The sequence below is a fragment of the Chionomys nivalis genome, chromosome 2 (assembly GCF_950005125.1).
Source record: "Chionomys nivalis chromosome 2, mChiNiv1.1, whole genome shotgun sequence".
Taxonomy (NCBI): domain Eukaryota; kingdom Metazoa; phylum Chordata; class Mammalia; order Rodentia; family Cricetidae; genus Chionomys; species Chionomys nivalis.
In genome coordinates this window covers 99,180,890-99,196,441 of record NC_080087.1, presented here as the reverse complement: position 1 = coordinate 99,196,441, position 15,552 = coordinate 99,180,890, and the positions used below count along the sequence as shown (strand labels likewise).

The following is a 15,552-nucleotide window of genomic DNA, read 5'->3' as shown; positions in this document are numbered from 1 at the left end:
AAAACAAACAAACAAAAAACACAATCAGGATTGGCTCTTCCTGTCCTGCCCCTCCTGTCATCCCATGCCATGGAAAACAGTGTGAACCTTGTGGACGTTGTGATTGCAGGGATTTGGCTTCCATGAGTGTGGGAGCCATGAGTGCCATAACCTTCATATTTTCACACAGGTTTATTAGTATGTAAATTCTTTTATGAGCACCACGTCTAAAGCCAGCACTAAAACCATTCAACTTCTGCTGCTTCTTCCTCTGCATTTCCTTTCTGACCTTTCATTCCGTCTTCCACTGTGTTCTTGGAGTCACTCTCAGGGTCCTGTCTGGATGGATTGCCGTAGGCCCATCAGTGCCTTAAGTGGACAGGCGTTATTATCACTGTGACAATTCACATTTTACAAATGAAAACCAAGGCTTCCCTCAACGTCTCATCAGCAAGTGGTAAACCTTCAGGTCCTTTGCATCTAAAAACAGACTTGGCCACCTAATTGCTTGGTGTTGGCCTTCCATGAGTTTATAAGTATGCTCAGTGGTTAGATATTTTTCAGTGTGCCACGAAAACGTAGTACATTGTTTTGGTTCTACTTACTGATGAATATCCATTTGTAATTTCTTTAACTGCAGATTTACACATGAAAGTAAAGTTTTGAATGTTTTCAGTGAATTTTAATGAGTCTTCTCCTTTCATATGTACAATTATAGACTCTTATCTGGGAAATGGGGGCTCCGCTCCTCTTTTTAAGAGCTCTTGATTCAAATTGTGATAACTCATTCTGACAAGCACTTATAGATGAGGTTTTTTATGCAGTTAGATATGAAATTTAATTGACATTTCAAAAATAGATGAATACTTGTGCTGCTATGTAACTGCCCTTCCTGGTTGTCACACAAAGTGAATAGAAGAAAGATACTTGGAAGTCCATAGCAAACAATAGTACTCAGCATGCCATCTTGCCACGCTATTGCATTGACTTAGTTGATACTAAACATCTAATGGTATTTTAACAAGTGCTTTTAAAAGCAAACTATCAGTACTCATCGTGGCATATTCTTCATTTTAATGAATATTGCTACATTTTCTGCATGAATTTCTAACTACATTTTGCCAGACAAGAAAATTACAGCATCATTTTCTCCCATTGATACGGTTTCAGCTGGCAAGAACTAACATTGGACAGAGTCCAGACTTCCATTTTAATATGATATCCATCTCAAGCAAACAGTAAAGGCTGGAATAATAGTTAAGTAGCAAGGAAGGGTCAGTAGAGGCCAGCGTGAAGGGGACAACACAAGGCTAAGACACGGGAGCCATTAGGTTAAGATTCTCTGCAGCTTATGTGGGAGTTCTGGCTGTAAAACTGCTTTTGCCTGACACCCAGCGCTCATCCAGGTGCCCAGAATCATATGGAAGTACATTCACCACCAAGCCCTGTGTGTGCCAAGGTAAATGACATCAGTAAATGGATGCTTTGGAAAATACAGAGGAAATTGATGGCTTCGCTCATTATCTGTTTCGCCATTCTCCTCAGCTTCATTTCTGAGCTGTAAGAATGTGTGTAGTCTCTCTCTCTCTCCCTGGCATGGTCTGTTAGTCACAGCAAGCTTTTCCATTCATAATTTTGAAGACTTCTTCAGGATCACACAGATATCAGCTCCCAGACAGTTTCTGCTTTATTATTCATGAAGACAATTAGAAACAGATTGCTCTGTAGGGGTTTGGGGTTTTTGTTTTTTGTTTGTTTGTTTGTTTGTTTTGTTTTAATTGTTTTGAATTTGTTCAAAGAAAAGCCTTATATTCTGTTGTGTGAATGGTCATGCATAGCCATCCTTCCTGTATGTATGGGTTGGTATAAATTGGAAAAAAAACATCGTTTTCTTCCTTGAAAGCCAGGCACTGCATAGTGATGCCTTCTTGTAGGATTTATGCCATGCTGATGGAGACTAGAATTAAAGGCTGGTTGAGATCGCATTCTTGTTGCCACACTGTTCACATAGTGACACTTCTTTCCTTGATCTCAGCTGAGAAGCCATGTGCCAAATCTTACACTCATTTTCCTTGAAACCTTTCCAATCCAGTTTCTCAGCACAAAAAATTCTAGGTTTCACAAGGCAAAGGCTTGCTCTAAATCAAATCTAAGTAATTTCTATCTCATAGTTCTTAGAAAGGGATCACTTCTATGTATCAGACAGAACTTGGAGCTTATCATCTCGGCACCCCAAGTTTCTTTGGATGCTATTGCAGCAGCTGTCTTCACAAGACACATCCCGATAACCTCCATCCCTCTCACTCTGCGATTTAAGCTGTTGTAAATCAATATGCCAATCAAAATGAAATAAATAAGAATCCTAAGCCACTTAATATCCTGAAAAATTATCTTCCTTTCTTGGCTTAATTTGCATTTTCCTCCTGACTGTCCCCAACTTAAACATGACTACTTTCAAGACACCCCTAGAGCAGAAATAGGAAGTGCCTATTGCCAGCAGAGAATAATGCAACTTTAAAAAGACTACCATCTGCCCAGATGTGAGCAACTAGCCTCCTTTAAACTTTAAGTGTAACTTGTCTCTGGGACAGCCGCTTCTCAGTCTATTCCTCAGAAGGCATCACCAATAGTCGAAGGCCTCTTTCGGGGCCTCTCCATCATTTGTCTCAGACGTGGTTGGGCTGTATCAGGAATGACTCATCACAAAACCCTTTGCTAAACTCCATACCTGTGCCCTGATTTTCAAGTGTTTAAAGTTGTATCCCCTATGTCATTTATCGCTTCTCCACATGGAGTTGGAAGGGATTTTGGAAATTTTTTTTGATTCAGATTTTTAACTGCTACTGACAGGAAAGAAAACAACAAAAAACTAGGGAAGGGCAAAATTTATCAATTTATATAAATGAAAGCATCAAGGATACGGTAGCCCAAACTACATCAACGAGATCCCTATTAGGATTATATTATCATACTAATCTCATAAAGAAGATAGCCTTCATCCTGATGAAGGTGAGTTTTGTATCATATATTGGTATGTATTTTTTCTTTATCCTTGTGAATGTCAGATTTGGTAGTCTAGAATGTTGGATCAACCAAACAAAAGCTAAGATCTCACTAAAACAAATTGGGATGCCATACATTGAACACTGCCGGAAGAAAACACCACCAGAAGGCTTGATTTTAGCTGCCAGTGTATCTTTTCTATGTATCATCAGTAGTTCTATGCCTGAACTTTTTCCAGCATTAAGAACGTCCCTGTGGACGTTAAAGATTAGGCTCAAAACCAAGATTATATGTGTGTGTGTGTGTGTGTGAGTGTGTACATATACGTGTGTGTGTGTGTCACTCTGTATGGACATGCTGTCCAATTCTGATGCCCTTCCAGATGCCATAAAGTTTTTCACATGCTAAACTCAAATCTGTGTCTACCTTCATGATAATAATTTAGGATGGACGTTCTCTTGTTTTTCTATGTCTTTATTTGCATTTTGTAAGCTAAATGTTCCCCAGGCTCTCAACTATCTTAATGATGATTGATTATTTTCATTTGAAAGCAGTTTCATTTCTTAGATCTTTAATTTCTTTCTTCTGGAAGTGGCCACATTACCTCTTGAATTGGATCCGAGTAGTGGTACATCACTTTCTTTGCTGTTGTTTTCTAGATATGTATTACTATCATCGGATTGGATTTTCTGTGTGTGTGTGTTTATATGTGTGCCATGAGTCTGTGGGTATCTGTGTGTTTGTGTGCCTTTGCCTGTGTTGTGTGTATTTGCATAAGTGTGTACATGTGTGTGTTTGTGTTACTGCCTGTGTCTCTGTGTGCATGTTTGTGTGTGGCTGTGTTTGTGTATGTTTGTATGTGTGTCTGTGTCTCTCTCTTTCTCTCTCTTTCTCTCTGTGTCCATGTGTCTGTGTGTGTTTTGATGGGCACCAAATTCAGAAATTTCCTCAGCTAGGCAAGCACTCTGTCACTGAGTTTCTCCTTAAAATCATAATTTTATTTTTCTTTTTAATAAAAGAAAATAGTGTCAGGTTGCTCTCTGTTTAATTTTTAATATCCTAAAGTCTTCAAATATACATATGAAAGAAGTCAAAAAGTTTTTTTCCAAAAACATATATTTGCTGTTTTTCAGAATATTAAATTTAAAACTTTGTCACAGCTACGTGTCACTTCAATAGGTTTGACATTCTTTAAATTTACAGATATTTTCATCCTAATTATTCAGAAAACAATGTGTCCTCTCTGTCCTGTATTAGGTATCTGACAAGCACACCTTTCATGCTTTATAAATGTAGTTTAAAATGTGGGACTAGGGGCTGGAGACGTGACTCCTCAGTGAAGAGCACTGGCTGCTCTTTGAGAAGACCCGGGTTCAATTCCCAACACCCATATGACAGGTAACAACTGTCTGTAACTACAGTTCTAGGGGATCCAACACCCTCACCCAGACATATATACAGGAAAAACACCAATGGACGTGAAATAAAAGTAAATGATTTTTTAGTCCCATGCACTGGGACTAAGTGCATGGTTAATCCTGTAAGCTGTGTGTGCTGAGAACTTGAGATCTTCAGATTTCCTCGTGTAGCTCTCAAACCGATTCTTCATTGATGTCCATCACAGAGGACTGTTGCTTAGATTTGTTGGTTTAGAAATCGATTTTCCTGCAAATTTGAGTTAAGAAAAAAAATCCATTGCAGGATTTGCCTCTGTAGTTTTGTGGAGCCTGCAGTGATTTTATCTGACTGAGGTTTTGCTTCAACATCTGCCATTTCTTTTATACCTTAAAATTTGATTAGGCCCGAACAACACAGCTCAAAGTACCTGACCCATTCCGAATCCCTGTGTATCTGAGAGAAACTTGAGCTTTACGGAAGGACTGCCCCCATAGTCTCCTCCTTTCTGCCATGTTGCTGTCACCTGAATTGCTCAAGCATCTTCTTCCGCTTCCATGCTGCTCTTTGTGATTCATCTTCGTCCCTGCGCTATCCTCCCCTCTACTACATCTGTGCCATAAATCTGAATCATGGAAATTCTAATGCAGTCAGCTCTCAAAAGAGAAAAAGCCATGCTTATAGAGACAGGTGACCTGACTTTCTCTTGGTAGCTGCTGCGCAGCTTTGAGATATGCAACAAAATACTTGAATTGCCTACATATCAACTCTTTGTCTAAAATGAAAGGGAGGGTAATAATTACCTCATATTGCTTAATAACAGCATGAATTTGACACGTCATTTGTGCCCAGTGGTCATATTGATGGAACATGATCTAAAGCCCAAGACTCTTGACATCTGGTTCTACACTCTCTTCTGCTTATCGAGGTCTCTCAGCCCAGGCCCCTCAGAGGACCAAACAGCACTGCTGGTTTCTTTGTCTTCCCCATTTTCTTATCACAGAGATTTTCCAAACTACATATGCAATCAAGATTTTTTTTGATGTAATATTTTAAGCATATCCCACTTAGGGGGGCTTTATAAGCTGTCCCCCTAACAGTAAAGACACATCTTTTACTTATTTGTTCAATTGGAAACCTATGGTTCCTTTCACAGTCTCTTAATTTATATAATTACAGCAACACGTCATTTCTTTCTTTACTTTATTTCTTATTTTGCATTCCCTTAATTTTGATTGATTGCGTGAAAGCCTATTTTGTACTTATTCTAGCCCTCTGTATGTGTGTGAAAACGGAAAAGCATTTCTTCTCAGCCTTATCTAAATTGTTTGATTAGCTGGTAATGTGCAAAATCATTAATGGGGAATTCAAACTGCTAGAATAAAGAACTGATGAATTCCAGCCCACAGGCCACTGCTCAGTCTTTGCAACCGAGTGCTTTTTTAGAGACGCATACAAAATCCGTCAGTGCTCCGGGCCCTGTGTGAAATGTGCAGGGCATTATTAGACCCTGTGAAAAGTTAAATGTGGTTGAAATAAAGACTTCGCTACAGCACAGAAAGCGGGGGGAGAATGGCTGCTTTAGAACACTAATCAGTTTGCTATAGCAACGATATAATCTGCCATTCATTTGTGAGCTGTTCAAGGGTTACCTTTCTTAGACTTACAAGAGAGTTTATAAACCATTCTGTTTGGCAGATTGTGTGTGTGTGTGTGTGTGTGTGTGTGTGTGTGTGGTGCACAGTTTGCTCATTTCACAAACAGAGGCTTTGCCTTTATTATTTGCCCTGTGTAACGCCCAAGCAAGACCAGCTGCTAGTTCGTGGAACCCCAGCCATCCCAAGTGAAAGGATTATGAAAGATCACCAGTCTTCTGAGTGACTGAATGTCCCCTGGTGCTGCCACACACAGACATCTGCTAAAGGATGTTATATGGGAGGGTCAGGCCTGTCGAATCGTGGCTAATGTCTTTGAAGCTCCATTTCTCCTAAGAATGTTATCCTTTCCTTACATGATATTCACATTACTAGAGGTGAATTGATAAAATTAAATGAAGTCAGTCTAAGTAGCTTCTTTAATATTTGGATTTTGCTCTCTTTCCTTTGTGTTTCCTTTTCCTTTTGTTTGTGGGTGGATGCTAGTTACGTAAAGAGAGTCCCTTGTTAGTAAAGTCAAAAGCATACATACTCGCTAGCTGAGAGACCCCTAATGGATACAGCATAAATGTTGTGATAATAGGTAAAATAAGTGTAATTCTTTGGAAAAGTAACTAGCTCGGTATGGAAGATGCCGTTTTCCACACAGATGTCATAAGTGTATCTGGAGATAGAAAATCAAGCAAAACCCCTAATATTCTATTGCTATATTGTCATAAGGTATTGGGAAATACATATTGATAAACTGAGAAAGCTGGTGGCTTCAATTGTTCCAGATTGTGTTAATAGAGATTTCATTTATTTTCTTTCCATTGTTAACTTTTGTTAGCATTCTCTTCTCAGTTGGCTGTTTCCTAGTTTTCTCCCATACCGTGAAAAGATCACTGATGAAGTAAAAGGGATTGGCCCCTAAATTAACTTTACTGCTTGTTATCATTAGTAGAAACCTGCAGCATCTTAGATAAGCGCAGACGCCATCACACAGACTGTGTCCGTTAGAGAAGAACATCAGTTACTGGACAGATGTCTGTCCACATTGTGAGCACTGCAAGAGAGTGCGTTTCATGGAGGGTGTTCTCCACTGACCTGGCCAGCAGCTGCAGCGTTCTCCTTTGTCCTGACTGGCATAGGTCCCTGAGTCTGAATTATTTATATCTGTTCATTAACACAGCTTTTATTCTCTGAAGTCAAGCCCAGTGGCCAGGATCTGTGAAAACAAGGGAATAATAATTAAACTTTAATTTTTGAGGATGGAAAATGAAGGTGAACTTCAAAAATAAAGACAGATTCTTGTTTCTTTTAGTGAAATAAAAGAGTTTTGGTTTTGTTTGTTTTCAAAAATTACATGATGGCTGGTGGATGTCTAAGAAGGAAAGGAGGCTGTTAATTTACAGATTGACTACAACCCATTATTAGAGAAACCTGCCACAAGGAAATACACTCTGCTTCCATGTGGCTTATTATTCTGCAGAGGAGAGATGCAGAATTATGTGTGCTGAGGTCTGGTATGCTGCTGCCTTGTGAAAGGATACAATAGGCCATTGGAATGGCACAGTTATGAGCTAACAATGAGTCCAAATGCTCACTCCTTCCAACATGAACAGCACTTGGTAAGAATTGTGAGGACTTAAGAATGCTTCATGTCGGGGCTGGAGAGATGGCTCAGTGGTTAAGAGCACTGCCTGTTCTTCTAAAGGTCCTGAGTTCAATTCCCAGCAACTACATAGTGACTTACAACCATCTGTAATGAGATCTGTAGGCATGCATGTAGGCAGAATACGGTATACACAATAAATAAAATAAATCTAAAAATAAAATGCTTCATGTCTGCTAGCGGTCAGAAAAGAAATGGGCCCACATATTCTACACCCAAGCAACAAAACTTTTGCGTATCATCAGTGATATAGGGGAATCAAAATATGAGCATTGGTTAATACCCTGGTTGTGATCTTCTATGTAGCTTTACAAAAATGTCATTATTGAGAAAAGATGAAAGATGAAGTCTACACAGATACTCTGTGCCATTTATAGCTGTGTGTGAATCTAAATTCATATCAATTAAAATTGCCCCTAGAAAAGGGGGAGGGGAATCATAGTTTATATACTCAGTCTACATGTACATCATCAGATAGGAGAAGTGTAGCATATGTGAGCAGTGGATTCTTATTCACCCTTGAAGAACAAAATCATGTTATTTGTAGGAAATGAGTATTAAGCAACGCAATTAAACCCAGAAATCCAAATGTTACATTTTATCTCTCATACAGAATATCAGATTAAAGTAAATAAAAGTGACTGGCACAAGGCAATTATACTGGAGGTGAATGTAAACAAAATAAAAATACATAATAAACATGTATGAAAATGTCTTAATGAAGTCATCTTATACAATGAATACACAGTAATTTTAATTCACCAAAGAACAGTAAAATAAGATACATTTCACTATAAAAAAGAGAGACATTATAACTACTAGTTGTTACAGGAAACATAATTTTCACATTATTTGTAGCCACAGAACCTTTATGTAGCCCTAAACTGATTATGAATAATGAGAAATATTAGACAAACTTTAATAGCTGATGAACTAGGGACTCCATCTTGTCCATAAGAGCATGCTGTGTAAGGTTAAGTTCAACCTCAGGTATATATTTGCTTATTTTAACTTTAGTTATTTAATGTCATAGCTTAGAAAAAGAAAGATTATTGATGGCTAAATCCTTTATTTTCTAGAGGAACAACTGTAGTATTTCAAGTAAAAATTAATTTGTAATATTATTTCAGATACAGAATAAATTCCTGGATGCTTACGGTAGCAATAGTGCGTGGCTGTCCTTTGCTTCCCTCCCATGTTTAATGTTACCTTGTAAATCCATACCTTACTTTTGTCTTAACAGGATTTTATATTTAAATTTAATCATGTTACCATGAATATCATGTGTTTCATGTGTTTTTTTGTTACTGATGCTGTGTATGTTTTATAAATATGTGATTTTTTTTATCAGCTGCTGCTGTGTGGTTTTAACTACACATGCCAACATACTTAAGTTTTAGACTGACCAAGATAAATCAATACTTTGTGTTCAATTGAATACATCTTTAATAAGAACTACTTCAGGGACTTACTATTATCTTTCAGGAAAAATATACCCCAAAGACTTTACTAGTCAAGAAGCTCAGATAATTATGTGATGGATATTTTTAATGGCAAGAGAGTATGATTTAAAACTTTATGTGCCCCTAGTGGGACCTTTCTGTTTGTTCCACACACACACACACACACACAAAAAAAAAAAAAAAGCCAGCTAATAAATGAATGCATGATAGATTTGAGCAGCCTATCACCTTCCCAAGTTGTAAATATTTCTTGACAAATATTTGATGTTATTCCAGTTCTTTTGATTATCCAGTTGAACTAAAAAGAAAAACACACATATCTAATTTACATAGAAACACATCTGTGTGTGCTGATTCAAAGCTTTGTTTTTGAACATGTGAAATGGTTTCTTGGTGTTTGGTTCATTTACATCATTGCTCCATAATAAGCTTAGATACCGTCTCATCTTTGTAGCATGCATAGTAAACATAAAACAGTCCCCGTATCTGAGTTTTCACTTGCTGGTTTCAGTTACTTGCAATTAACCCGGTCCAAAAATACTAAGTGGAAAATTCTAAAAATAAATAATTACACATTTTAAATCTATAACTTTGTTATTTTGAGGGGTATGATAAACATCTCCTCCATCTTGAATCATCTCTTTGACTATCATCTACACACCATCCATCACCGCCTCAGACACTTAGTAGCTATCTCATGACCAAGCTGACAACATTAGTGTACTTTGCCTGAGTCATGCTCTCTTGACCTAAAAATGGTCCCAAATCCCAGGAACTATAATGCTTGAAGTTTTATTTCAAAATTTCACTATATTTATTATGTTATTATTTGTTGTTTTTAGTCTCTTGATGTTCCCAGTTTATAACTGAAGCTTTCTCACAATGCAGCTACATAAGAAAAAGTGTAGTAGACTCAGGGTTTGGTACTACCTGTGACTGCAGGCACCAGTGGTGTCTAGGAATGAATCCCCTAAGGATGAGGAGGGGCTAATATCGACTTTTGAAACGGGAATTGAAATAAATCAGTATCTGTTATAACTTGAATTCTAAGGAAACATACTACTATTTAAATACAAATAAAAAATAAATATATGTGTGCATAATGGTTTATAGCCCAGAAGATACTGAGTTTAAAAAGCAGAAATTGCTATGTTCATTTGAAACATTTATTCTATAATTATCCATTTTGTACTAATGAAAAGCTGCTCAAAAGAGAAATTTCATGTCTCTAAGTGTATAGTTTGGTTTCAGTAATAAATCCTGTTTCATTTTATAGAAATGTTTTGAACGTTCTATGTGTATCCTTTTGTGTTCCCTTGTTATACGTTTGGCTAGGACAATGATTCCTTCTCCTTACTCCTGTCCTACTGTAATCATTACAGAGAAAGTTAATAAGTTTACCTCATATAATTTTAAAGAAAACAGCATTCATTTAAAAATTATGAAAAGTTTTTTTAAGAAGTTTTAGTTGTCTTCACAACTCCAGATCAGGCCTTCACAAACCCTAATGTGTAAATGAAACCCTTATTTCGGACCTGGTGGGTCTGAAAATACACACTGAATACAACACACTGACAATCCGTGATCATTTATTATACAGTTCAAGAGATCATGAAATCAAGAACATCCCAGCCCTTATGACTTTTATTAAAATTCTCAAGTAAGTGACCTGCATTTCTCAAGTGCCTTTGAGTTATGGATTGTTAATTTTCTATTCTAATATTTTTTTCAGCTCTTTTGACAGCAAGTTTGTTTACCAACAAAGAGGCCTTGGACCAATTGAAGAAGATACCATTCTAGTCATCGATCCAAATAATGCTGCAATTCTTCAATCCAGTGGGAAGAATCTGTGAGTAAAATGGCTTACGTGCTATTCAAACTGGCACGCCTATGCTAGGTATAAAATGCATCATTGGGTCAGGAATCTGTCACAAGACTACCCTTGAGTAGGAAACAAATTGAATCATTCTTTCATTTACTTTCTAAACAAGTGGTTCTGAAGTTTAACTGAACGTTAGAATCATCTGGGAAGCTCAGTAACTTATATACATACAAAAACTTTGGCCAATTGTGTGTCTTCTTTCAAAATGACTAAGGATCATTTTCTTACTATGAAAAGTATTTGATGACCTAGATTGTTAGCTTGATTCAAACACCATGGTATAAGTAGGCATGCATCTTACCATACTTATAAGCAATATTAATTTGTCAGTTTATAATTTTTAAAAATTTCATCTGACTTGGTCTGGGCTATGGACAAGTGTTATTCCAACTTTCCAGGTGACTACGGCAGAGTCAGCATTGAGACAGCCATTGATATGTATGATGAAGTCAACTGTTGGCCGTTAGACCAATAGGTTTAAAAATAATTTTCCTAGTATAAAAATTATATACTCTACCAAGTAATCGCTGATAAGAATAAAAGACCTTTTTCTCTTCCCACCAACAAGTGAAGAGTAAACAAGTGCCATTTTAAGCTTTCCCCTAGCTTGCACGTGTAATTTGGATCTGAAAGCCACTCATTATGTGTTCTAATTCCTAGATGGCATTTGGCAGGCAAAAACAATTGGCTGATATTCATGGTCATTGAAAGAAAGGACACCTGCGTACAGCGTTACCCTGACCCATTATAACCTGGCAGCTTCCAGGACTATGCCCCGCTCCATCTGCCTAAGCCCAGGGAAGGCCAGCTTCTGTGAATGCAGCTTCTAATAGAAGTTTAGTTTTTTAAAATAATATTTTTGAAGAAGTCAAGGGCCAAATTATAATACCATATCCTTAGAGCTGTAGCCATTAATCAGAAGCATCCTCATCCCAGAACAGAATTAGCAGGGACAGTAGAATAACTGTTGCTAAGCCCATGTGGCCAGCTACGAGGTATCGATGCTGCAAGCAAACCATAACCTCGCTTTCAGTGGCCAAAACGGGCATCTAGTTCAGTCAGTTAGTTAAGATCAAAGGGTTATGCACTTGGCTCATGAAAAAAAAAATCTTGATGCCAATACCCTACTAAGGCTAGATGCAGACAAAGAAAGCTTGGATTCTCAGATGGCATTTGAACAGGGCCACTTTAGTCTGTTTCCCATGTGTTAACTTCCTCTGTCCAGGCTTTTCAATCCTGTGGGCCTCTGTCCGCTTCCCTTACGTATACTAAATAGATCAACCCTTTCTAATGACTGTTCAGCTCACCGCTTCACTGTGCCTGGAGGGTCACAGTCCTTCTGGTAGCTACTTTATGTTTCATTATCTTCCATAGCCATTCTCAGCGTTTTTAAGTCACACCCAGAAGACTGTATGTTGATATGGTGTTATAGGACTGGAGCGATAGCTCGCTTGGTAGAGACCTTGTTATAAGGAACCAGAATCTACATAAAAGCTGCACAGAGTCACATCAGTAACCCTAGTGCTGGGACCAAGATGGAGCAGGGGGATAAAGGAAGGATAGCCAATTGGTTCCACATCCAATGAGAGGTCTTATCTTAAAAATTAAGGTGGAGAGTAAAAATAGACGCCTGATATCACTCTCTGGACGACACATGTGTATATGCACATACCATGAACAGCCTCGTACAAAAATGCCCATAACACTGTATTTTCTTGCAGGGCGCTGGTGGCGCACGCCTTTAATCCCAGCACTTGGGAGGCAGAGACAGGTGAATCTCTGTGAGTTCGAGACCAGCCTGGTCTACAAGAGCTAGTTCCAGGACAGGCTCCAAAGCCACAGAGAAACCCTGTCTCGAAAAACCAAAAAAACAACAACAAAAAAACAAACAAACAAACAAAAAAAACCACTGTATTTTCTTTTAATATATTTTAACTATTCAAACGATTGAAATCCACTGTTATTTCTCAAAGCTGTTTGTTTTATGCATATTCTGAAACATTAATATTTATCGTCTGAAAACTCGCTTTTCATTTGATGTTATTTGTGCTGCTTAATAAAGCATACTTTATAATAAGTTCAATTTTACATAAATTTTACTTATAGATCTTAATATGATTGGTTAACTTCTGCTTAAGCTTTGTCACAAGGAGGTCTCTGCCTTTTCTAACAGGTTATTTTCCTTTAACAATTCATTTTGGCCTCTGTTGTAATGGAACAAAACTACTGTTGTTACTTTATAGAAGTATATTGTGAAGTTCCTCTCATTTGTGCTTGGAGAACTATAACTAAGATAGTTATTCTTATTTCACAGGTTTTATTTACCACATGGCTTGAGCATTGATAAAGATGGAAATTACTGGGTCACAGATGTAGCTCTTCATCAGGTGAGCTTCCTTCTTGGCAGTATTCAAAGAGAAGCTGAAATGGGTTAGTTTTCAAAAGTCTCTGGATTTTACTGAAATCATTTCTATGACTCAAACATTGGTAACCAAAAGGGGGGGGGAGTCATATCTTAGTAAGTTCTGTGTGCTTTTATAGAGACCAGAGACTCGGTGGCTTATAAGCAACAAACGAATACATTTCTCCCAACTCTAAATTCTGGGCATCTATGATCAGAGTACCGGCATGACAGGGTTCTGGTGAGGGTCCTTTCCTGGGTTTCAGACAGCCATCTCCTCATTGTCTTGTTTTATGAAGAAGGAAAAGAGAGCAAGCTCTCGTGTCTCCCCTCACAAAGACACCAACCTTCCTCATGAGGTTTCACTGTGGCACACAGTTCCTTCCTGCTTCCATGACGTTAGAAGTTAGGATTCTGGTATATGAACTTAGAAGACACCAATGTTCAGTCTGTATCAATCCTCACCTCAGCATTTTCTTTTTGTTCTCTACTAGGAAAAGTCAACATGTTATCAGGCCTCTCTCCTCCCTTGTATGCTCATAGCCAGATATGGAGCCTCCCTGTAATGTCCAGAGACCTTCAAACCTCCTCTTCAATTCCTACATTGCCCATTATTCCTTTTATCCTTAGGTCTTATTTCTTTTCTTTTCTTCTTTTTATTTTTGCTTATGTTTTATGATTTCTTTTCTAAGCCACCTTAGTTTTCTATAAATTAAAGCAAAGTCTCCATTAAGTATGTAAAACAAACTTTGGTCCTTTTCAAAAGATGTCAGTCATGGAATCGTCTTAAAGCCTCATCCCCATATAAGCGTGTTAAATGAAATGATGGTGGCACAGAGTTAAAAAAAATACAGGACAGAGACAAACAGAGCTGCAAAGACTCACCAGTGAGTCATGACAGTGTTCTCTGCAAGAGTCGCAGACATCGGTGAATCCCTATGCTTCCTCATATGCTATTCCCTCATTGTAGTATGAGCTAGGGAAGACAAAAAAGGAAGTGCAGTTGAATGTAATGTTTAAATACTGGTCCCTCCTTCCCAAAAGCAATGTTCCTTACCCTCTCTGAGGAGTGGATGGGGATGGGGTGGAGGGAAGGTGGAGGGGATGGGAGGAGAGGAGGGAGTGGGAACTGGGATTGGTATATAAAATGAAAATAGTTTCATTTGAAAAAATAAAAGGAAAATTCCTCAAAATAAATAAATAAATAATACTGGTCCCTATTTGCTATTTATTAAGTTGCTGGCTTTGGGAAAATAACTTAATTTCCGTATATCTAATTGTGACATGAAGAATTAGACCAGATGATTTCTATGGTCCCATCTCGTTTTTAGAAGCATCATCTTCTTTTGAATAAATCTCTGTCTGTCATTTCTACTTTAATTGCCTGTTCAAATGTGTGTGTGTGTGTGTGTGTGTGTGTGTATGCGCGTGCGAACAATAATCAGGAAAAGGAGATTAAGCTTTCTTTCTTGTTTTAAAAAAGGTGTTCAAACTGGACCCACATAACAAAGAAGGCCCTCTCTTAATTCTGGGAAGGAGCATGCAGCCGGGGAGTGACCAGAATCATTTCTGCCAGCCCACTGATGTGGCTGTGGACCCCAGCACAGGAGCCATCTTCGTGGCAGATGGTTACTGCAACAGTCGGATTGTGCAGTTTTCACCAAGCGGAAAGTTCATCACCCAGTGGGGAGAAGGTACCCACTACCAATCTTGGTCTTTAATCAGAATTCTGAGTCCATAGGACCAAAAACCAGACATGGGTTTGGTTTTCCCCATATAAAATCTGCAGTAAATGGCTTGTTTTCATGAATTTGAAAACTTACACAGCTGTGGCATCAGACTTTGAAAGACCCCATAAATCGTGTATCTGCGACTTTTCATTTGTTCTGTAGAATCTTCCGGGAGCACTCCTAAGCCAGGCCAGCTCAGCGTTCCTCACAGTCTGGCCCTTGTGCCTCATTTGGACCAGTTGTGTGTGGCAGACAGGGAAAATGGCCGGATCCAATGTTTCAGAACTGACACCAAAGAATTTGTGCGAGAGATTAAACATGCATCGTTTGGAAGAAATGTATTCGCAATTTCATATATACCAGGTATTTTGCTATTGTGTGCTTTGTTAT

The 15,552-nt window shown here is 38.2% G+C and overlaps 1 protein-coding gene across 9 annotated transcripts in view; it reads left to right on the top strand.

Moving 5' to 3' along the window:
- The window catches only part of Pam (peptidylglycine alpha-amidating monooxygenase), a 289,755-nt gene that overhangs the window by 254,348 nt on the left and 19,855 nt on the right, over positions 1–15,552 (top strand). For all 9 annotated transcript variants that reach the window (XM_057758219.1, XM_057758203.1, XM_057758211.1 and 6 more), the window contains 4 exons: positions 10,882–10,998; positions 13,346–13,418; positions 14,916–15,126; positions 15,325–15,525. In XM_057758219.1, the coding sequence (XP_057614202.1) occupies positions 10,882–10,998; positions 13,346–13,418; positions 14,916–15,126; positions 15,325–15,525 (602 nt within the window). The remainder of the gene's footprint in view (positions 1–10,881; positions 10,999–13,345; positions 13,419–14,915; positions 15,127–15,324; positions 15,526–15,552) is intronic.